The 25563-nt window shown below is 39.3% G+C and overlaps 1 protein-coding gene across 1 annotated transcript in view; it reads left to right on the forward strand.

Annotated features, from left to right (window-relative positions):
• Positions 1-25563, forward strand: part of M1AP (meiosis 1 associated protein) — a 79213-nt gene that overhangs the window by 27025 nt on the left and 26625 nt on the right. Inside the window, exons 3-5 of the mRNA XM_052648229.1 lie at positions 544-729; positions 1592-1760; positions 24575-24748. Of these exons, the coding sequence (XP_052504189.1) occupies positions 544-729; positions 1592-1760; positions 24575-24748 (529 nt within the window). The remainder of the gene's footprint in view (positions 1-543; positions 730-1591; positions 1761-24574; positions 24749-25563) is intronic.

Below are 25563 nucleotides of genomic sequence, written 5' to 3' on the forward strand. Positions count from 1 at the left end.
TTGGTGATGAACAGGAAGCCTGGTGTGCTGCAATTCGTGGGGTCGCAAAGAGTCAGACACAACTGAGCAACTGAACTGTCAGTTTTAAATGATCAACCACATCAAAATCCTCATTTCTGGTAAAATGTCACTCTTGAATAGAGTGCCTCTCAGTTCCTAGACTGACTGAGAAATGAAGAGTGACACATTTTGAGAGTGACACTGCTAGGCCTCCAATTTGCAATAAAACTGAGCAATCACAATTGAACCTTCCTTTGGGTGAGTGAATGAATTAAAACACATTTTCTGTTTCTAGTAACTCCACATAATCAATGCCTTTTGGCTGCAAATTTTAGAGAAATGTGCAAAATTTTAGGGAAATTTAGGGAAGGTTTTAGTGCAGTGCCTAGAATGGAATATGCATTCCATAGATCTTGGTCAAATAAATAGATTTTCAGGAAGGGAAAAGTACTCTTAAGTAATAATTGATAATAAATTAGACTGCCAATTAATCTGTAACCTGGGTCACTAAAGATGTGCACCCTTGATTCATTTTCTCTGCAGCAAGTGAAAGGGAACTTTGCTAGGCTGCAGGCCTGCATCTCAGAACTCCGCATACTGCAAAGAGAAGGTTGTTTCAGACCACAAGGCACTTCTCTGCAGTTGGCAATAGAGGATGGGCTCCAGCAGTTCAAACAGTACAGCAGACACATGAGCACAGGTGCAGCTCTGACCTACAGTTCCCTGGAGGTAAGAGATGCTGGCCTTAGGACACTAAGCTTTCTTCCCATTTAAGTCCATCTAAATCCTTCATTATTTGCCATCCTTCTATTGTTCTCTGTTTCATTCACTTGAAGGTCATCACTAGGTACTCCATTGGGTGTGTGAATGAGTTAAAATACATTCAGTCTCTGTAACACCAGGCATCAAACAAATGAGTTTAAAAATAATTATGCTCTAAATGTCTAAGTACAAAAGAAAACTGCATATATTTAATACTTGCCTTCCAGAGTTTAGTGTTCAGCCTGGATTCAGATTGAGCAAGGAGAGACATCCAATGGAAGTACCACTGAGAAAAGAGCATATAAGCTCTCTGATATTTAGTACACATCTAACAAGTGGAATTTAAGGATTCTGTTTCCTTTGTTTCTTCATGAAATCAAAGCATTTTGAGCAAGAGGGATACTGCCTGTGATTCAAGCAATCTTAAAAGCTGAAACACAGCGGGGGACTTCCCTGGCAGTCCTGTTGTTGAGACTCCGTGCTCCCGATGCAGGTGGTGTGGATTTAGTCCCCGGCTGGGGAATTATATGCTACATGCTGTGGCATGGCCAAAAAAAAAAACTGAAACAAGGATGGCTTCTCACTAGTCCCTTTCTGGGATAGATTCAGTTTGTTTGGAAGGCTGCTGTGATGATCTATCCCACCAGACCTCTCCCACCAGAATCTGTCAAATAAAACTTGATTTGCAAGTTACAATTAAATCCTCTTCTTTGCCCTAAGACACTACTACCAATTTCTTCGATGTTTATCCTCTAGATCTAACCTGTTAACATTCTTCACTCTGTACATCAGCGAAAGAGGGCACAATGATTCTTTGATTTATTTCCAGATTACCGTTCTGACTTCACAGCCTGGAAAAGAGGTGGTCAAACAGTTGGAGGAAGGATTGAAAGATACAGACCTAGTCAGGATCAGGAAGCTTCAGGTGGTTGAGATCACGAAGGGAGTCCTAGAATGTATTAACTCAGCATCCCCTGTTGAAGAGCCCAGCAATGAGGGTAAGGATTAAATGAAAAGGTTAAAAGAATGGTCAGAATTTTAATGAGTAGTCTTTTACAGCTGAGAAATATTATTTTCCATGGTCTTTTTATATTCTTAAGTGAAATAAAGCCAACAGATTTCACTGTGGTCCAGAAAAGTGTTTCTAGGTGGTAGAGTTTGATTTTTAATCTTATTTTTAATTTTAGAAGCAATATATATTAATGTAAAATCTGAAATATTATAGGTAAAGAAAGTTAAAAATTCCTTCCTCCTCAAGAGATTGGGGTATCCTTTGTAATGTTCTAATGCCATTGCCTTCTCCAAATAAATAGATAGATATATAGAAATATAAGATACACATACAAAGTCAATAGCATTTCTATAATTAGAAACAAACTCTTAGAAACTTCCATTTTTGAAGAAATACCTTTTACGATAATAAAAGAATATTTAGAAATAAAGTTTAAAAGATTTAAACTATGAATTTTATTCTATGTTTATTCTATGAAATAAACATAAATAACATAAATAAACATAAATAAAATAACATAAATAAACGTAAAATATGATTTATTCTATGAAAAGAGTCATAGAATAGTTATTGGGGAAAGTTGAAAGCTTTACTGATGGCACCTTAAAGAAGATATAACTAAGTGGAGCATGTTAATGGATAGAAACATTCAATATCATAAGGATACAGTTCTCCCCAAATTGATCTATCAATGCAATTCCAATCAAAATGCTATCAGAATTTTTTGATGTACTTACAAGCTAATCCTAATAAATATATTTAAAAGGTGATAGAATTCCAGTTGAGCTATTTCAGATCCTAAAAGATGATGCTATGAAAGTGCTGCACTCTCTCTCTAATTAAAATTAAAAGCTTCTGCACAACAAAGGAAACTATAAGCAAGGTGAAAAGACAGCCTTTGGAATGGGAGAAAATAATAGCAAATGAAGCAACGGACAAACAACTAGTCTCAAAAATATACAAGCAACTCCTGCAGCTCAATTCCAGAAAAATAAATGACCCAATCAAAAAATGGCCCAAAGAACTAAATAGACATTTCTCCAAAGAAGACATACAGATGGCTAACAAACACATGAAAAGATGCTCAACATCACTCATTATCAGAGAAATGCAAATCAGAACCACAATGAGGTACCATTTCACACCAGTCAGAACGGCTGCAATCCAAAAGTCTACAAGCAATAAATGCTGGAGAGGGTGTGGAGATAAGGGAACCCTCTTACACTGTTGGTGGGAATGCAAACTAGTACAGCCACTAAGGAGATTCCTTAAAAACCTGGAAATAGAACTGCCTTATGACCCAACAATCCCACTGCTGGGCATACACACCGAGGAAACCAGAATTGAAAGAGACACGTGTACCCCAATGTTCATCACAGCACTGTTTATAATAGCCAGGTCATGGAAGCAACCTAGATGTCCATCAGCAGATGAATGGATAAGAAAGCTGTGGTACATATACACAATGGAGTATTACCCAGCCATTAAAAAGAATACATTTGAATCAGTTCTAATGATGTGGATGAAACTGGAGCCGATTATACAGAGTGAAGTAAGTCAGAAAGAAAAACACCAATACAGTATGCTGCTGCTGCTGCTAAGTCGCCTCAGTCGTGTCTGACTCTATGCGACCCCATAGACGGCAGCCCACCAAGCTCCCCCGTCCCTGGGATTCTCCAGGCAAGAACACTGGAGTGGGTTGCCATTTCCTTCTCCAATGCATGGAAGTGAAAAGTGAAAGTGAAGTCGCTCAGTCATGTCCGACTCTTAGCAACCCCATGGACTGCAGCCCACCAGGCTCCTCCATCCATGGGATTTTCCAGGCAAGAGTACTGGAGTGGGATGTCATTGCCTTCTCCGCCAATACAGTATACTAACACATATATATGGAATTTAGAAAGACAGTAACCATAACCCTGTATGCGAGACAGCAAAAGAGACACAGATGTATAGAACAGTCTTTTGGACTCTGTGGGAGAGGGAGAGGGTGGGATGATTTGGGAGAATGGCATTGAAACATGTATAATATCATATAAGAAACGAATCGCCAGTCTAGGTTTGATGCAGGATACAGGATGCTTGCGGCTGGTGCACTGGGATGACCCAGAGGGATGGTATGGGGAGGGAGGTGGGAGGGGGGTTCAGGATTGGGAACACGTGTACACCTGTGGCGGATTCATGTTGATGTATGGCAAAACCAATACAGTATTGTAAAGTAAAATAGAGTAAAAGAAAAAAAAGAAAAAGAAAAGAAAGTGCTGCACTCAATATGTCAGCAAATTTGGAAAACTCAGCAGTGGCCACAGGACAGGAAAAGGTCAGTCTTCATTCCAATCCCAAAGAAAGGCAATACCAAAGAATACTCAAACTACTGCACAATTCCACTCATCTCACACACTAGTAAAGTAATGCTCAAAATTCTCCAAGCCAGGCTTCAGCAATACGTGAACTGTGAACTTCCAGATGTTCAAGCTGGTTTTAGAAAAGGCAGAGGAACCAGAGATCAAATTGCCAACATCCTCTGGATCATCGAAAAAGCAAGAGAGTTCCAGAAAAACATCTATTTCTGCTTTATCGACTATGCCAAAGCCTTTGACTGTGTGGATCACAATAAACTGTGGAAAATTCTGAAAGAGATGGGAATACCAGACCACCTGACTTGCCTCTTGAGAAATCTGTATGCAGGTCAGGAAGCAACAGTTAGAACCAGACACAGAACAACACACTGGTTCCAAATAGGAAAAGGAGTACATCAAGGCTGTATATTGTCACCCTGCTTATTTAACTTATATGCAGAGTACATCTTGGGAAATGCTGGGCTGGAAGAAGCACAAGCTGGAGTCAAGATTGCCGGGAGAAATATCAATAACCTCAGATATGCAGATGACACCACCCTTATGGCAGAAAGTGAATAAGAACTAAAGAGCCTCTTGATGAAAGTGAAAAAGGAGAGTGAAAAAGTTGGCTTAAAACTCAACATTCAGAAAACAAAGATCATGGCATTCGGTCCCATCACTTCATGGCAAATAGTTGGGGAAACAGTGGAAACAGTGGCTGACTTAATTTTTTGGGCTCCAGAATCACTGCAGATGGTGATTGCAGCCATGAAATTAAAAGACACTTGCTCTTTGGAAAAAAAGTTATGACCAACCTACATAGCATATTCAAAAGCAGAGACATTACTTTGTCAACAAAGGTCTGTCTAGTCAAGGCTATGGTTTTTCCAGTGGTCATGTACGAATGTGAGAGTTGGACGATAAAGAAAGCCGAGCACCAAAGAATTAATGCTTTTGAACTGTGGTGTTGGAGAAGACTCCTGAGAGTCCCTTGGACTGCAAGGAAATCCAACCAGTCCATCTTAAAGGAGATCAGTCCTGGGTGTTCATTGGAAGAACTGATGTGTCAGCTGAAACTCCAATACTTTGACCACCTGATGCGAAGAGCTGACTCATTTGAAAAGACCCTGATGCTGGGAAAGATTGAGGGCAGAAGGAGAAGGGGACGACATAGAATGAGATGGTTGGATGGCATCACTGACTCAATGAACATGAGTTTGAGTAAACTCCGGGAATTGGTGATGGACAGGGAGGCCTGGCATGCTGCAGTTCATAGGATCACAAAGAGTTAGACACAACTGAGCAACTGAACTGAACTGAAGATATATACTAAAGCTAAAGGTTTCCCTTGCCTGATATTAAGATAATTATTAATATAAGGCTGTTCAAATTAAGATAGTGTTGTATTTCTACAGGGAAGGACAAATGTCCAGTTTAAAATAGATGAGAGAACCCAGAAACAGACAGCCACATTGTATGAAAACTTAATATGTGACTAAGTTGACATGACAAAGCAATGGGAAAGAATGGATCTAGTCATTAAATCATACTGGAACTATAAGTATTCCATATGGGAAAAAATGAAATTTGATCCCTGCTACTGCTGCTGCAGCTAAGTTGCTTCAGTCGTGTCTGACTCTGTGCGACCCCACAGACAGCAGCCCACCAGGCTCCCCCACCCCTGGGATTCTCCAGGCAAGAAGACTGGAGTGGGTTGCCATTTCCTTCTCCAAGGTATGAAAGTGAAGTCGCTCAGTCGTGTCCAACTCTTCGCAACCCCATGGACTGCAACCTACCAGGCTCCATTTACAATACTATATTTTAAATAGATTAAAGACTTAAATATGAAAGTTAAAACTTTAAAAATTTGCAGGAAAATACAGGAGAAAATTTTATCACCAAAGTTAGGGAGGAGGAAGAGTAAATTTGCTAAACATAAAGTGAAAGATTGATATTTTATGGTATTTGATTACTTCAAAATTAAGAATTTCTATTCATCAGAAACACCATAAAGAAAATAATGACATGTCATAACTATATTTACAACTCATATGACCAATAATGAATTGGTGTCCAGAATACGGAATGCCTGAAACTTGATTTTTAAAAAAAGACCATCTAATTTTTAAATAAACAAAAAGTCTGAACAGGTATGTCACAGAAGAGGAAATCTCATGAAAAATAAACATAAGAAAAATTCTCACCATCATTAATAACCAGGAAAACACGAATTAAAACAATGATATCCCATCTTATACCCACTAGTTTGCGAAAAATTAAGAAGTCTCACAAGAGTGTTAGCAATAGCAGAGCATGGAAACTCTTATATACTGACAGGAAGAATGTAATTGTTTCACAAATTGTCATTTTGTCATAAAGTAACATTCATAATACCCTACAACCTAGCAGTTCCATCCCTAGGAGAATGTCTCCAGAAAACCTTTTATAAATGTGCATTTGAGGACATGTACAAGAACATGAATATTGACATTATTTAAAAAGCCAAAAACTAGAGTACTCAAATGTCCCTTGAATGACTCATGAGTAAATGTGTGTGCATGTTCAGTTGCTCAGTGATGTCTGACTCTTTGCAACTCCATGGACTGTAGCCTGCCAGGCTCTCTGTCCATGGGATTTTCCAGGCAAGAATACTAGAGTGGGTTGCCATTCCCTTCTCTAGGGTATCTTCTCGATCAAGGGATCAAACCTATGCCTCCTGCGTTGGCAGGCAGATTCTTTTACCATTACAACATATATTCACAAAGTAGAATATCATACAGTTATGGAAATGAATGACCCACAGCTGCCTACAACAATGGTGACAACTCTTTTCAATACTGAGGGAAAAAGCAGATAACCAAGAATGTAGACAATAAGGTACCTCTTTATAAAGCTCAAGCAAAACTAAAATAATAAAGTATTTAATAAAACTAGCTTTAAAAGGAAAGATAAGATTTTTAAAAATCCAGCGTAGCAGTGTTTCCCTTAGAGAAGATCAGAGCTAAGCATATAGATACTTGACTGGCATTGTTGATCTACATCTTAAGTTAAAGGCTTTATGCGTGTTCATTTTGCTGTTATGCTTCATAGCTTAAATATGTGTTGCCTATATTCATTTGCATGTAATAAAATTTTTATAATAGCTTTCCAAAGAATGACTAAGTAATCAATACAATAAAACTAAGACAGGCACTGTGATCAATGCATTTTGGCATCCAGAGGGTGTCATCCACGTTAACAGCAGTCTGCATTCGGTGGGTATGTAAGTCTTTCAGCCAGTTACAAATCATTTTAATGCTGCTGTCAGCCGGCCTCCATTTCTCAGCCTTGGTGCCACAAGAATATCAGGTTTCTTTTCTAAGTGCTCACAAACCATCTGTTTAGTAGTTCCTCCTAGTCTTTGCCAGGGATCGATGTCAAGCTATTTTATCCATATGTGTTCTCAGGAAACACCAAATGTTAACAGCCCAAACATACAAGATAAAGATTCATTGCTTCCTAAAGGATTCCAGAAAAAAAAAAAAAAAAAAAAACTTTTCTATGATTCATGCTTCAGTACAGTTGTCAGAATTCTACTTACTGATTTTTTTCTCTTTTCGGTATCCTTAAAAATACATTGGAAAATGCAGCTATCCATTGAATTTGTCTTTGAAAATTATATTGAAGTCATTTCTCTGTGGCATTAAGACTAAATTAGAACCACTGTTCTTTTATTACCTAAAGATTTTTTAACAGAGACATTTATTAACAGGAGGCATGGCCTCAGAAAAATGGCACCGCTTCTGTTCTTAACAATTGAATTTTTTTAGAGTTCAGTAGAAAACCTAAAGTTATTTGAAAATTAGGTCTTATAATTTTTTCCTTACCTCTTTTGAAGAATAATTTGCATACTAAAAGTTTCATTCCCGCTTCTCCAGTAGTTCAAATGGTAAAGAATCCACCTGCAATGCAGGAGACTCTGGTTCAATTCTTGAGTTGGGACAATCCCCTGGAGAAGGGATAGACTATCCACTTCAGTATTCATGGACTTCCCTGGTAGCTCAGATGTAAAGAATCAGCCTGCAATGCAGGAAACCTGGGTTCGATCCCTGCATTGAGAAGATCTCCTGGAGGAGGGCGTGGCAACCCACTACAGTATTCTCGCCTGGAGAATCCTCATGGGCAGAGGAGCCTGGCAGGCTACATTCCATGGGGTGGCGAAGAGGTGGACACCACTGAGTGACTAAGAACAGCACAAATTTCATCCAAACTGTACAAGCCAATGAGTTTTGACATTTGTGTATGTCCAGAAATCATCACCACAATCAAGATACCGAACACTTCCATCAACCCCAAAAGATTCTTCTTGCCCCTTTACACTCCATCCCTCACGTGTACCGCTGATCTGGTTTTTGTCTGTAGATTAGTTTGTATTTTATATAAATAGGATCGTATAAATGGTATATAATCTTTTGTCTGACTTTTTCATTAGATTTTGAGATTCATTTATGTTGTTTATATCAACAAGTAGTTATTAGTTTCTTTTTATCTCTAAGTAGCATTATATTATATGATTATGCCACATATTGTTTAACCATTTTCCTGTTAATAGATGTCCAGTTGTTTCTAGTTTTTGACTGTAGTTACTAAAGTTTCTACAAATATCTGTACACATATCTTTGTGTGGGCATATGTTTTTATTTTTCATAAGTCTTACCATATTTATGGTTAATCTTTTTCCATCCACTTACTTTCAACACGTTTGTGTCTCTATACTTAAAGTGTATCTTTTATAGATAGAATATAATTGGGTCTTACTTTTTACCTATTATGTTATTCTCTGCTTTTTTTTTTTTTTTTTTTTTTGGAGTGTATACTCCATTAACATTTACTGTAAATATTGACATTGTTGGATTTAGGTCTGTCTGTTGTTTTATTTTTTGTTTGTCCTCTCTGGTTTTTGTTCATCTTTTCCCTATTCTCCTGCTTTCCTCGGGATTATCAAACATATTCAGAATTCAATCTTATCTGTTATAATTTAGCTATATTTCCTTGCATTATTTTTAGTGGCTTCTATAGGGATTACATTATACATTCTTAACTTTTGAAAGTCTACTTAGAGTCAATATAGTATACTTCACATAAAACGTAGAAACCTCAAGATTACAGTACTTCACATAAAACAGAAAACTTGTGGGGATTAAAATATATTTTAACTTGTTTATAGCCTACTTAGAATTAATACAGTACTATGTCATGGATATTAAACAAACTTTGCAACTATGTGGGTCCATTTACCCCCCTGCATACACACACATATACACACTGTCTTTTTGTTATAGTTGTCACGTGTGTTAAATCTACATTATAAACTTCACAAGGCAATATTATAAGTTTTTGCTTTAAACAACCATGTGTATATTATAGAAACTGAGAGAAAAGTAGTTTTTATATTTACTGTTTCCAGTGTTCTTCACTTATTCCTGAAGATCCAGCTTTCCCTTAGGTATCATTTCCTTCAGGTCAAAGAACTTTAATATCTCCTGTAGCTTGTTTCTGGTCATGACAGCTGCTCTTAGCTGTTATCTGAAAATGTAAATTTCACTTTCATTCTTGAAGCATGTTTTTATTATACATAGACTAAAGGGTTGACAGGATTCTTTTTTCTTTCAGCACATTAAAGATATTGCTCCATTGTCTTCCTGCTTTCCAGGGTTGCTCAATAAAAGTCACAGTCCCTAAATCACCTTCCCCTTTATGTAAAGGATCGAGTGTCTGGATGCTTTCAAGAATTTTCTCTTCATGTGTGTTTTTAAGCAGTTTTATAATGATGTGACTGGGCACAGATTTCTTGTTTGGGTTAACTGAGCTTCTTTAATCTGTAAATTTATATCCTTAACCCAATTTGAGAAATTTGTAACCATTGTTTCTTCACATTCTCCTTTTCTGTCTCATCCCCTCTCCTCACTCCTCTAGTACTCCAATCACCCACGTTAAACCTTTTAAAATTGTTCCACAGTTCCCTAAGGCTCTGTGGTTTTCTGCTTGTTTGTTTCATTTTGTCCAAACCCTTTTCTTTGTCTTCTTAAGATCAGATGATCTCTGTCGATCTATCTTTAAATTCACTGATTCTCATCTCTCATCTCCGTTCTGCCATTAGGCTCGTGTGGGAAGTTTTCATTTCAGATAGTATACTTTTCAGTTCTAAAATTTCCATTTGGTACTTTTTCATATTTTCTACTTCTCCATTGATATTTCCTATCTTTTCATTCATATTGAACAAATTTTCCATTCCTTAGGACCATAATTTTAATTATGCTGCTTTAAAGTCCTTGTCTGATAACTCTAACATCTTTGTCATCTTGAGTTTGCATCTGTTGACTCTATTTTCCTCTAAAATTGGGTCACATTTTCTGATTCTTTGTATGCCAAAAATATTTGGATTGTATTTTCTGTATGTTGTATAGACTCTGGACTCTATTATATTACTCTGAAAAGTGTTTGTTTTAGCAAACAGTTAGCTTTGTTAGACTCAAACTGCAACATTTCATGACCTGCAGTAGGCCTCTCACTCAAATCTCAGTTTCATTCTTTAAGCTTAAACTAGGAACTGCTTTCAGTTTGTCCCACCTGGGATTAGCTAGGTATCTGGACTCTCTGACCCTGGCTTTCTCCCTCTGTGGATTTCTTCCTCACTCACCAGAGGCTCTGGTTGCGCCAGACTGCTTCCCCTGGTAATGCTAGTGAAAGACAGAGGCCTTTGTACTGAAGCTTTAGTTGACCCCACACTGCTGTGATGGAGGCTACCTATAAGACAAAGGTACAAAAAAATGGGAAACTCATTCCTTGCTGATCACTTACTTTAAGTTTCAACTCTTCTCACAAATCTATCTTTGTTCAGTCTCAGGAGACCTCAGGTAGTTATTTTGTTTTGTTTTTTAATATTATCCAGAGTTTAAAGCTGTTGTTGACCGAAAAATGAGTTCGTCGGGTATTAGATTGGAAGACCCTTATCACTCTCAGCAGTTTGGTTCCTTCTTTTTACCTCCTCTTCCATCTTCTATTTAGATAAATAGAGTCAAGTTCTTCATCATCTCTCTATATATTTAGGAAATTATGACTTAAGTTATTCTGATTAAATTCCAACTCTTCTTTCCTCCTGTTCTTTCCCCCTCATCCACTGACACTCAGAAATAAACACACCCCTGCTTTACTTGGCAAATGTCTTGATTGCTCCCACTCAATCATAGTACAATCTGGCCACTTCTCTATCTGAAATCATACCTATCATATACCCAACACTAGAGCATAGTTAGCACAGTACAAAGATTGATTCCCCGAAGGGACTTTCAATAAAACTGAAAACCATTCCAATGGGTTAAAAAAAAAAAAAAAGATTGATTGCAGTCAAAAATAGACACAAGTACATATATAAATTTAGTATAGGATGAAGATGACAAATCATTAGAGCACAGATGGTTCAAAAACTGGTCTGGGACAAGCGGTTAGCTATGTAGAAAATATTCCATATGGACCAGGGACATTAATGTTAAGAATGATATTTTTAAAGTAGCTAAAGAAAACCCTGGTGAATTTCTTTATAATCACAGCATAGGGAAAGATTTTCTACCTATGACTCAAAATCCAGGTACAATAATTTATTTAGCTACATAAAAATTCACTATGTAAAACTTAAAATCTTCGGCATGGCAAAGATCACCATAAACAAAATCAAAAAGACAACTGGGACTTTCCTGGTGGTGTAATGGGTAAGAATCCGCTAGGGGACATGGGTTCAGTCCCTGGTCTAGGAAGATTCCACATGCCTTGGAGCAGCTCAGCCTGTGCGCCACAACTTCTAAGCTCACGCTCTAGAGCCCGCAAGCCACAACTACTGAGCCCTTGAGACACAACTACTGAAACCTATGCGCCACAGACCCTGTGCTCCAAGACAAAGAGTAACCCCTGCTCCATACAGCTAGGGAAAGCCAGTGAAAAGCAACAGAGACCCAGTGCAGCCAAAAATGAAAAATTAATTAATTAATTATTTTTAAAAGACAACTGAAAAACTAGGAGAAAGTATTTGTAACTTATATCTTGAGGGGGAAAGGACAAATATCTCCAATATATAAAGAATATTTAAAAATCAAATGGGGGGGGAGACCAAAAACTCTATAGAAAAATGAACAAAAGACATATACAGATAATTTTTTAATTAATAAAAAAATTTTAATGATCCTTAAACACATAAAAATATGCTCAACTTCGATCATAATTAGAGAAATAAAAACTAAGACTATACCATTTCCCATCTTTAAATGGACAAAAGTTAAAAAGTATGACAACAACAACAACAAAAAAAGTGTGACAACACGTTCTGTTGGTGACGCCACATTTCCATTCAGTGCTGGTAGACTATACAATGGTACAACCCATTGGAAAAAACTCTGATGCTGGGAAGGATTTAGGGCAGGAGGAGAAGGGGGCAACAGAGGATGAGATGGTTGGGTGGCATCATTGACTCAATGGACATTAATTTGAGCAAACTCTGGGAGATAGCGAAGGACAGGGAACCCTGGTATGCTGCAGTCCATGGGGTCACAAAGAGCTGGACACGCATGACTTAGCAACTGAACAATAATTGGCAGTATCTAACAAAACTACTTAGGCGTTTGGTTTTTTTTTGTACGCATTTACTTTTGACTCACCACTCTCACTTCTAAGAATCTAGTACCCTGAAGATATACCTCTAATAATGTAAAAATGCATACATATATAGAGGATTACAAAACTGTTATCTAGATTTTCATTGCTGTTGTTTAGGGTATGTTTTAGGACTTTCTTTAGTTTCTGTCCCTTTTTTTAAAACATTTCCTTACTCTACCTAAATCCCCAGTAAATCTTACAGTGTTTCTTGGTTCCTCCAACTTTTACTTTCACCTCAGATTAGATCCTTCTCTTAGCTCGCTTGGGCATTAAGAAGGCAAAACTCCTTGGTCTGAGTTCTCAGGGCCATACCATTTCCTTCTCCAGGGGATCTTCCCAACCCAGGGATCGATCCCTTGTCTACTGCTTTGGCATCAGGGCCACACCAATAGATTTAATGCCGTCCTAATAGGAACAAAGCTAGTGGAGGTGATGGAATTCCAGTTGAGCTGTTTCAAATCCTGAAAGATGATGCTGTGAAAGTGCTACACTCAATATGCCAGCAAATTTGGAAAACTCAGCAGTGGCCACAGGACAGGAAAAGGTCAGTTTTCATTCCAATTCCAAAGAAAGGCAATGCCAAAGAATGCTCAAACTACCACACAATTTCACTCATCTCACATGCTAGTAAAGTAATTCTCCAAGCCAGACTTCAGCAATACGTGAACCGTGAACTTCCAGATGTTCAAGCTGGTTTTAGAAAAGGCAGAGGAACCAGAGATCAAATTGCCAACATGCGCTGGATCATGGAAAAAGCAAGAGAGTTCCAGAAAAACATCTATTTCTGCTTTATTGACTATGCCAAAGCCTTTGACTGTGTGGATCACAAGAAACTGTGGAAAATTCTGAAAGAGATGGGAATACCAGACCACCTGACCTGCCTCTTGAGAAATCTGTATGCAGGTCAGGAAGCAGCAGTTCAAACTGACCATGGAACAACAGACTGGTTCCAAATAGGAAAAGGAGTACATCAAGGCTGTATATTGTCACCCTGCTTATTTAACTTATATGCAGAGTACATCATGAGAAATGCTGGACTGGAAGAAACACAAGCTGGAATCAAGATTGCCAGGAGAAATATCAATAACCTCAGATATGCAGATGACCCCACCCATATGGCAGAAAGTGAAGAGGAACTAAAAAGCCTCTTGATGAAAGTGAAAGAGGAGAGTGGAAAAGTTGGCTTAAAACTCAACATTCAGAAAACGAAGATCATGGCATCCGGTCCCATCACTTCATGGGAAATAGATGGGGAAACAGTGGAAACAGTGTCAGACTTTATTTTGGGGGGCTCCAAAATCACTGCAGATGGTGATTGCATCCATGAAATGAAAAGACGCTTACTCCTTGGAAGAAAAGTTATGACCAACCTAAATAGTATATTCAAAAGCAGAGACATTACTTTGCCGACTAAGGTCCGTCTAGTCAAGGCTATGGTTTTTCCTGTGGTCATGTATGGATGTGAGAGTTGGACTGTGAAGAAGGCAGAGCACCGAAGAATTGATGCTTTTGGAGAAGAAAAGAAGAATTGATGTGTTGGAGAAGACTCTTGAGAGTCCCTTGGACTGCAAGGGGATCCAACCAGTCCATTCTGAAGATCAGCCCTGGGATTTCTTCGGAAGGACTGATGCTAAAGCTGAAACTCCAATACTGTGGCCACCTCGTGCGAAGACCTGACTCATTGGAAAAGACTCTGATGCTGGGAGGGCTTGGGGGCAGGAGGAGAAGGGGATGACAGAGGATGAGATGGCTGGATGGCATCACCGACTCAATGGATGTGAGTCTGAGTGAACTCCGGGAGTTGGTGATGGACAGGGAGGCCTGGCGTGCTGCAATTCATGGGGTCGCAAAGAGTCAGACACGACTGAGCGACTGCACTGAACTGAACCCTAAGCCTAGGTATTATCATCATCCACTTTACAGATGAAGAAATTGAACTCAGAGAGAAGTGGTGACTGGGCTAAGATCATGAGGAAGTTAGGAGCATATTGGCTATGATTATTTGTGCAGTGAAGCATTTTCTGAGCTTCCTGTTGTATTCCAGACCCTGTGCTAATGCTAGGTCTATAGAGCTGGGTAAGGTGCTACACCTGATTTCCATAGGCGTACAGATATCCATCCATAACCAGGACCCTCTTTATTGCATCTACAAGATCTCCTCTCTATTTGGGCTGGCCAGGGCAGGGCAAGTCAGGCATCTCAAAGCAGGATTGGATGGGAGTTCCCCGATGTCCAGTGACTAGGACTCTGTGCTTCCACTGCAGGGGGCCCAGGTTTGATCCCTGGTCAGGAACTAGGAAGCCATGTGGCTTGAGGGGGTGGGGGAGGATTGGATGGCAGGGAATATTGTCCACTCCTTGTCACGGGGTGTTGCTCCCACAGCTCCAGATGTGTGAGGATCCCATGCAGCTTCTCCCATTGGGAAGTCCCTACAACCAGTCACAGGCTTCTGCACCCTTAGGAACAAACAGGCCTGAGAAAGCAATTCTGAAAAGATTACTCTCCCAGCCAAAGTATTTGCTCTGGAAACATTTCTTTTTTCTAATTCATGTACTTACTAAGGACTGAAATCTTACATTTGGAATTATATTAGGACATGTCTCAGAGCTAGAGATGCCCATATGTCCCTATTTTGTCTCTAATAATGTAAATCATCCGTTGTGAATCAATAGTATTACATTCTTTAGTTAACAGTCGAGCCTTCTTTTTCTTTTAGCCCACCTTAGGCTGCACCAGCTTGACCTTCCATTGTAAACCTCTCTGGGTAACTGACTAGGGCTGGAAAAGAGGCATGTCCACTACAAGCTGAGGAGTCTCTGCTTGAGTTCTGCTCATGGGACTCCCAGATTCCTCTCTCATTTTTCGACCACTGCCCATTACTACCACAGGACAGGAAAGTGTGTGTGGGAAGCCTGGACTGAGACATGGGTATCTCACACAAGCTGACAGTTTGGCACACTTTCAAACAAATATCTTTAGAATACTAATTCAACAATTGTTTAGGAGCCAAGAGCTATAAAGAAGCAAAGGGAAAGGAGTACGGGTTCTCTTCTGCCCCAGTCTTGCACACTTCTCCCCTAAGCAGAGTCAAAGGCTTGCAATAATGGAACCCACCCTTCTTAGAAACAGGTATAGTGACTACCTGTTGTTACATGAGTGTGTTCCTTTGGGGAGATCTCATCCTTCACCTCGGCTGCTTACCTGCCTGTCCTCACTTCCTCCCTTTTTCTGCTTTAGCCTTCTCGCTAGTCCTCCAATATACCAAGGTTATTCTCACTTTAAGACCTTTGACCTTGCTGATTCCTCTGTAAGGAACAGTCTTTCCCAAGATGTTTTCATGACTCCCTCCTTCACTTGGTTCAAGTCTTTGCTCAGCTGTTACCTTCTTAGAGCATGCTTCTTCCCTGGCGAACCAAGAGAAAAATTCACAGACACACGCAAATATCCTGATTTATTTTTCTTCAAAGTTACCTATTATTTTCTGTAATTGTTTTCCACTTTGTGTGTTTATTGTCTGTTCTCCCACTAGAATGGTAAACCATAAAAGCAAAGAATTTGTCTTCTTCATTGTTGACCCCAAGCAGTGCCTAGCTCATGGAAGGTACTAATAATCATTTGAATGACAAATTAAATAAGTGAATGAATGAATGAATGGCAATAGTATTCTCCCTGAGAATAGTTCCAAGAAATAAATGTTCTCTATCTCATTACACTTCTACTGATGTTTTAACCCCTCTTATGGACAGGGACCCTAAGAAGATGATCACCACTTGGTCAGTACTATGCTCACTTCTCTACAGAGGACACACTGCCTTAACTCCCACTACCCCACCACCTCCTTTCAACAGGCTTTCCCTTTTTCCCAGGGTTCAATCATCACCACCACAAATGAGGTTATAAGTTCAGAAAGACAAGCTGGACTGCCCCTAACACTGTGATGTGTTGGAGACTATCCCCTTGCAGTTACTGACTTAAAAACTGTGGTTGAATGAACCTGAACAGTTATTCCTGAGGAAACTGTCTGCTCTGGTTACTTATCCTAGTTGTTAGCATCCTAAAGCCACTCCTGTCCTGTATTCACAGAGTAGATAGCACTGATTGTAAACTGACCCAGGAAGCTAAGGTACCATGATTACATAGTTTCTGTAGTAGTTCTTGACATTTTGAGGATCACAGAGCTCTTCTGAGAATCTAATAAAAGCTAAGGGCCTAACCATCTCCTCCACCCCACCAAAATACACCTATGCTCTTACAAACTGAGTTGTATTCAATTTCAAGGGTTCCCAAAACCCCTGAAGCCCATCCATGACACCAAAGGACAGGTAACATCATAGTCATTTAGAAAGAAATAGAATTTTCCTATAGGTCAAGACCTTTGTGGGACTGGGGAGGTTGTGCAGGACTGGCCAGGAGCACAATTTTCCTGGGCCTCTTCTTTAGACATTCTATGTCATGAGAGAAATATAACCATTACATATGTATGTATGCGTTAAAGTATTAAATTCTCCCATTTTAAGCACATTTCAATTTTGTAACCCTATTTTAGGGTTAACTTCTGAGAAGCATTGCTTTAGGCATTACATTATTACCCTTAGGTTTTCTTCAGTTCAGTTCAGTCACTCAGTCGTGTACGACTCTTTGCGATCCCATGGACTGCAGCGTGCCAGGCCTCCCTGTCCATCACCAACTCCTGGAGTTTACTCAAATTCGTGTCCATTGAGTCAGTGATGCCATCCAACCATCTCATCCTCTGTCATCCTCTCTCCTCCCACCTTCAATCTTTCCCAGCATCAGGGTCTATTCAAATGAGTAGATCAGGTGGCCAAAGTATTGGAGTTTCAGCCTCAGCATCAGTCCTTCCAATGAATATTCAGGACTGATTTCCTTTAGGATGGCCTGGTTGGATCTCCTTGCAGTCCAGGGGACTCTCAAGAGTCTTCTCCAACACCACAGTTCAAAAGCATCAATGCTTTGGCACTCATAGGTCTTCTTAGTCTTTCCCATTATTGTGGGTCTTCCAGAAGACCTTAGCTCAGTGAAGGATATCACTGCTTATGGCCACAAGGTGGCAGAGTAAGTCTAAAAACTGAACGAAAATGCTGGCTACGGCTTAACTGCAACAGACCAGGCCTTCCTCTCCTGTCAGGAACACCCAAACAACTCAGGGCCGAGCCTGAGAGCCACACGTTGACTCCAGTAAAGTTTTAGTTCATAACCTCAGTGGGACCGGTCCCACTGACTACCCTGCTCACCAGTCAGTATGAGAGCTGGTTTTCGTCTGAGAAGTCTCCTCCGCATTCCCCAGGTTTAGTACATTTAGTTGTATTTGTAAAGAACACAGTCCCAAGTGTTGATGTTCTTATGCTTGTTGGTGGCAAGGAGAAAGTCACCAAGATAAGCAAGTAGGGGGCAAAATACTTTTTAAAAAGGAAAGTATCTTCTTTTCCTATAAGAGCAACTCATTTTGTTGATGAGAGAAAAGGAAGAAAATTTCATTTGTTAGACCTGCTATATGCCATTCATAGATAATCATCTCATTTCTTATGCCTCCTATAACTATGAAATAGGTTGTGCTTTCCCTACTTTGCTCAAAATAACATAGCTAACAACTTTCAAGCCACGACTCAAACCCTTGTCTTTCTACTACATTCCACCACCTTTCATTAAACAAACAAGCAAAAAAAAAAAAAAATCAGAAAACCTTTCAGGAGAAACAAGTAACAAGTATAATTAGTATTCCCCAAACTAAGCCCACAGATACTCAGGGGCTACTGATTAAAGTCAGATAGGGAGAATATAATTAAACATGTGCTTGCATGCCAAGTCACTTCAGTTGTGTTCGACTCCGAGACACTATGGACCACAGCCTGCCAGCCTCCTCTGTCCATGGGATTCTCCAGGCAAGAACACTGGCGTGGGTTGCCATTTCCTTCTCCAGAGAATCATCTCAACCCAGGGATCGAACCCGCGTCTCTTATGTCTCCTGCATTGGCAGGTGGGTTCTTTACCACTAGAACCACCTTGGGAAGCCCATAATTAAGCATAACTTCCTAGAAAAAGTCAGTCTGAGTTGAATTCTGGAGAAATTGCAGGCCGTAGATTTAAAAAGCACTAAGGAAGGAAACAGCACGGCAAGGAGACTAATTTAGTTGAAGCAGAAGAGTTACAGGAAAAAGTAATAAGAGCTGAGGAATAGGCATTTGCTGAACTTCAGCTCTATGCAAGCTACTAAGCCGGAGGATGGAAGGGCAGGGGTGTTGATAGGCTCTCAACAAGTAGAAAAAAGAGGAATGTATGATAGGGCTTCCTTGGTGGCTCAGTGGTTAAAAAAAAGTCTGCCCGCCAATGCAGGAAACATGGGTTCGATCCCTGGCTCGGGAAGATGCCCTGGAGAAGGAAATGGCAACCCACTCCAGTCTTCTTGCCTAGAAAATCACATGGACAAAGAAGTCTGGTGGGCTCTGTAGTCCATAGGGTCACAAAGAGTCAGACATGACTTAGCAACTTGAGCACATGCATATGGGGGTATCTGAGGAGTAATGAGTAGTAGGAACAAATGGTCCAGAATGAGTGAAGAGAATAAAGAAGCTGACAGCAGAAAGGCAGCATGTGCTCTTTAGCAAGGGAAGGATGTGGTGAAACTATGTTTTAGAAAAATTAATTGGTAGTAAGAAGTACCAGAGGGGAAAGAATGGAGTTTGATGGGGCAGCTAAGAGGCTACTGTTAGAATTCAGGCACAAAGAAATGAATGCCTTGACCAGTGACAGAGAATGTGGAAAAGAAGTTCCCCCTCTAAAGTGTTCTGGTTCCCACATTACTGTTTAGCTTAGATAATATGGCTGTTTCTGAGAAGGTCCCCTCAAACCTGAAGCATAACTCTCTATGCAATTACTGAGAACTGTTTCAAAGGAAGAAGCTCTACTCAGTGGCTCTCTGAAGAATCTATAGGTTAAGTTGAAAAGAACTCTCACACCGTATACAAAAATAAGCTCAAAATGGGTTAAAATATTAAATGTAAGATCTGAAACCATAAAATCAGAAAACATAGGCAGTGAACTCTTCAGTATCAATCTTAGCAATATTTGGGGGGATATGTCTACTCAGGCAAGGGAAGCAAAGCAAAAATAAATGGGACTACAGCAAGCCGAAAAGGTTTTGCACGTGAAGGAAACAATTGACAAAATGAAAAGGCAGCCTACTGCCTTTTGCAAATGACATATCTCGAAAAAGGATTAATATTCAAAATATACATAGAAACTATACAACTCAACATCAAAAAACAAACAACCCAATCTAAAAATGGGTAAGGAGCCTAAAAAGACATTTTTCCAAAGAAGACATGTTCTGTCGACAGGCACATGAAAAGATGCTCAGCATCACTAATCATCAGAGAAATGCAAATCAACACCACAATCACTTGACACCTGTCAGAATGGCTATTATCAAAAAGACAACAAATAACAAGTGTTGACAAGAATGTGGAGAAAGGGGAACTCTCATGCACTGTTAGTGGAATGCAAATTGGTGCAGCCACTGTGAAGAACAATATGGAGTTTCCTCAAAAAGTTAAAAATGGAACTACCATATGATCCATCAGTTCCACTCCTGGGTGTTTATTTGAAGAAAAAACACTCATTTTAAAAGATACATGCATCCCTATGTTTATTGTAGCATTATTTACAGTAGCCTAAATATGAAAGAAACCTAAGATCAATAGATGAATGGATAAAGAAGATGTGGAATATCCTTTATGGACTATTACTCAGCCATAGTTAAAAAAAAAAAAAAAACCAAGTCAATCTTGCCATTTGCAGCAGCGTGGGTGGACCTAGAAGCTATTATTCTAAGTGAAATGAGAAAGACAAATACTTTCAGATTTCATTTATATGTAGAATCTAAACAGCAAAACAAATGAACAAACATAACTAAGCAGAAACAGAGGTGTAGATATAGGGAATAAACAGGAAGTATAGTAAGGAAAGCAGAGAAATAGCTGAGGGAGAGTAAAAGGTACAAACTTTCAATCACAAAACAAAAAGAAGTTGGAAAGAACTTAGCAACATTGATGGTGTGTCTGCAGGGAAGACTGGCATTTTCCTTCACAGAGGTGCCATGTTTCAGACTTGCTTCTTCAGCTTTACAGAGTCAGAAAGTTGATCTTGTCAACATCCTCTCAGAGATAGACTCACCTTATCAAGCTCAAGGCTAAAGTTGTTGGCCAGACAATTTTAGAGGAAAGACCATAACCACTATAATCACCAAGAAGAGCAGAAACTTGACAAATGTATCCTGCCTTCCTGCTGCTGGGACTCCTCACTGAGCTAGCACGCCCTCTCCTTTGAGATATGCTTGGCTGATCAAGGCCAGCATCTACTGCTGTTCCTCCCTTTCTCTATGCTCCATTTCTGGTCAACCCTCTCTCCTTCGAATGGATCCATTCATTCTTTGGATGAGCCAATACCATCCATAGGCTCCAGCCAAATCTTGCTTTGGTCTATAAGCCATTCTTTTTATTTTTTTTTTTAGTTTCAATTTTACTTTTTTTTTTATTTTTTGCATGTTTTTCTTTCTCTCTTTTTTTTTTTTTTTACTTTATTTTACTTTACAATACTGTATTGGTTTTGCCATACATTGACATGAATCCACCATGGGTGTACATGCGTTCCCAAACATGAACCCCCCTCCCACCTCCCTCCCCATAACATCTCTCTGGGTCATCACCGTGCACCAGCCCCAAGCATGCTGTATCCTGCGTCGGACATAGACTGGCGATTCGATTCTTACATGATAGTATACATGTTAGAATGCCATTCTCCCAAATCATCCCACCCTCTCCCTCTCCCTCTGAGTCCAAAAGTCCATTATACACATCTGTGTCTTTTTTGCTGTCTTGCATACAGGGTCGTCATTGTCATCTTTCTAAATTCCATATATATGTGTTAGTATACTGTATTGGTGTTTTTCTTTCTGGCTTACTTCACTCTGTATAATCGGCTCCAGTTTCATCCATCTCATCAGAACTGATTCAAGTGTATTCTTTTTAACGGCTGAGTAATACTCCATTGTGTATATGTACCACAGCTTTCTTATCCATTCATCTGCTGATGGACATCTAGGTTGTTTCCATGTCCTGGCTATTATAAACAGTTAAGCCATTCTGTTTAAAGTGACTGTTTTTCATTGACCCAATCACTCTGTATTGACTTTATTTTTTAACTATCTGAGGAAACCCCTATTTTTCTTATTTCCAGATTCTTAATGGGGAGATACTTTGCTCTGTCCCCATACCCACGGTAGGAATTTTCTAGTCTTTTACCATTTCACTGGGGAGAAAAAAAGAAACACTTATCTTCTCCAAAATTCTGTTGTTTGAACTCAAAGCAGTATCATCTGCTCTACTTTTTGAGATCCTTTTTTCTACTTCATTTATTTAGTTCTATATCTGCCTCCTTATACTTTAATAACTGTTTTGCTTCTTTGAAGAGAAGCTGTTCAGTCATTTCCCTACTTATTACTCAAGTTGAAGTCCAGACTCAGAAAAATTACTTCTTGTTTTTCCTATGACACAATAAGTTTCCCGTTATTAAAAAGAACATTTCTCCTCACTTATGAAGAGCATTTATTTGACAATGACTTCATATTTATCACTGTAGTAGTTGAAAACAGTGCAGTAGATGAGAGTTTAAGGAGAAATGGTTAAGAACAATGTTGCTTTATAAACTCATTAAGGTAAACAGTATCATATATCTTTATATAGTATTTCACCTTCTGTGTAGTACATAATTAATATTATTGCTTGATGGAATGAGTTCATTAGCTAATGAATCCTCGTAACTATTCACAGAAGATGGCAGAAGTTGTTTTTTTTTTTTTAAGTGAAAGCAAATTTATTTAGAGAGATTCACATCCCATAGGCAGAATATGGTCCACCTCAGAAGGCAAGCATAACCAGTGGTAAAGTTTTAACTATACTGGGTCAAAGAGAAATGCATTTGGTGCCCATTTTCAGCCACATAAAAAGTCGATAAATATGACATGAAGTCACTTAAGTCTCACCACACTTTCCCTGTGTGGGTGCCAACACGTTGGACTGAAGCCCTTTGTTCCCTGTGGAGAGTCTGCCACCTCTGCAGACTTGTCCTCAGGAATGTTGTTCTAGAAATAAACCGGCGTTCTCCTTGGGGTCCATGAGTCATACATAGAAGTTAATTCATTGGAGTGACTGACTTTTCTTAGGCCCTTTGTAAAAGTATTTCTGAGAGTCCCTCATGGTGAGGCAAAAAAAAGCCAGGTTCCTCTTCGGTTTCTTTCCAGCTCTTGTCTCATTTCCTCTCTCTGTGCTTCCTCTATCACCTTATATTTGGCTTTTACTGACCAACTTTATGTCCAGATCCAGATCCCAATTCCTGAGCTAGTGTTGCCTAAAGAAGGAAATAGACCAGCAAAGTCTCATCACCCCGCCTACCTAGTCCCATTCATTCAGATTGGGAATCAAATCACACTCCACCAGACCATCCCTGTCTTCTTGGCTGCTACACTTGTGAGATATAGTATGCCAATGGCAAACTTGTATAATTCTGTATCAGAAGGTGGAGCTTATAATTCATCTTTTCTCTTTTAGTCTTTTTAAAATTTATGTTTTATAACAGAGGAAATAATTGAATACATTTTCACTGTGAAACAATAACATAAAATTGAAGACCTCATTAACTAAGTATTTAACTTGCATTGTGGATATAAGAGTTGGACCATAAAGAAAGCTGAGCACTGCAGAATTGATGCTTTTGAACTGTGGTATTGGAGAAGACTCTTAAGAGTCTCTTGGACTGCAAGGAGATCCAACCAATCCATCCTAAAGGAGATCAGTCCTGAATATTCACTGGAATGACTCATGCTGAAGCTGAAGCTCCAATACTTTGGCCACCTGATTGCGAAGAACTGACTCACTGGAAAAGACCTTGATGCTGGGGAAGATTGAAGGCAGGAAGAGAAGGGAATGACAGAGGATGAGACAGTTGGATGGCATCACTGATGCGATGGACATGAGTTTGAGCAAGCTCCAGGAATTGGTGATGGACAGGGACACCCAGTGTGCTGCAGTCCATGGGGTCACAAAGAGTCACACATGACTGAGTGACTGAATTGAACTGAACTGAACTTGAATTGCTATATTATTTTTGGCTATTTTTGTATTCTAAAATTTTTTTAAATATGGAAAATACATAAATACAATAAAATTCAACTGTATAGAAGTATAAATAATAAAAAGTGAATGTATCTCAGAATTCTGCCCCATTTCTACTCCTATCCACTATTAATAATCTAATAGTAGACTTCCAGAGCTCTGTAAAAGGCATTTCCATACATATGTATGCACTTAGGCTAACAGTTTTATTTTTATATAAATGAGTCACACTATACTCTGTTCTAGAACTTTGTTTATGCACTATCTCCTAGCTTTCCATGTCAGTACATTTAACTTTGTTAACAGCTGCATAGTACTCCATAGTCTATGCCATAATTTATTTAAATATTTCCCTATTGATGGACATTTGAATTGCTTTCTGTTTGGGGCTTTGATTATTTGCTTTTGCAACAATGCTGTGCTAAACATCTTTGCATATGTCTCTTTGGGTACTATTCAAGAATGTTTCTAGGCTAGATATCTAGAGGTAGAATTGATAGGTTCAAAAATGGGTGCTTTTAATATTTTATATTTTTCAAAATTTGTAACTAAAGATTTAAACACTGTAACTACTGTTTCCCTTTCTACCGCAGAGAGTTCTATCCTGGCAACTGACATTGATCTTCAGACTATAGATAGTGATATTGTCAGCATGGAGATTTTCTTCAAAGCCTGGCTGCATAACAGCGGAACAGATCAAGAACATGTTCACCTCCTTCTTCCTTCACGGAGTATCAGCAACATTTCCAGAACCAGAGATGATTCAAGTACACTCTCCCTAAAAGATATATTACACAGACAATGATTATCCTAGTCTAGAATTAGGATTGGAAATTCATCAGAATACAGAGTAGTTGAGGTTTAGGGACTGGAGGAGGAGAGGATGAGGCTGTCCAATGTCAGCATGAGAATTTCTAAACTTCTAATTTTCAATTAGGAAACTGAACCTGATTAAACCCAGACAGCAAGAGCCAGTTCGTTTCAGTGTAGAGACTTAAACACCTCAATAATAGGGCATCAGCTACACTACATGAGAGAACAATGAATCATATGTTTTCTCCAGTTTTCATTTTTGATGTGGAAGATATTATTGACATAATTTCAGGTAAGCTGGTACCTCAATAACATGAATAGGGCCTGTAAGGAGAGGAAAAGAACCAAAACTAAATGATTAAATAGAGATCTTCTCAATAGGAAGACACCAAATTGAGAGGAACTAAAGCAACTACAGAACAAGCCCCAGGGTGTTCAACTAGTGGCCCTAGACAATGCTAACAAAGTACGTTCTGGCAATTGTGGAAACCAAGAGGTCAATCCAGTGTTGTAGGCATGCCGGCAAGGTCCTGGATACTGTTCCAGTTGGCAGTGATAGCTAATCCAGGTCCCACTAGATTGTAGGGATAAAGCCATTTCTAGTCTCCATCCCCTTTGAAGGTGGTTCTAAGACCTGGGTGGCAGGGCCTTCAAATGGACCCATCAGTATAGTCAGCCACAGCTTCAAAGGGAAAAGACTAAATTGTCTTCCGCTTTAGGAGTGTGCGCTTAATGAGAAAAATGGATACCAGCTTCTGTCCCCAAAGGG

Source organism: Budorcas taxicolor, chromosome 11 (genome assembly GCF_023091745.1).
Source record: "Budorcas taxicolor isolate Tak-1 chromosome 11, Takin1.1, whole genome shotgun sequence".
Taxonomy (NCBI): domain Eukaryota; kingdom Metazoa; phylum Chordata; class Mammalia; order Artiodactyla; family Bovidae; genus Budorcas; species Budorcas taxicolor.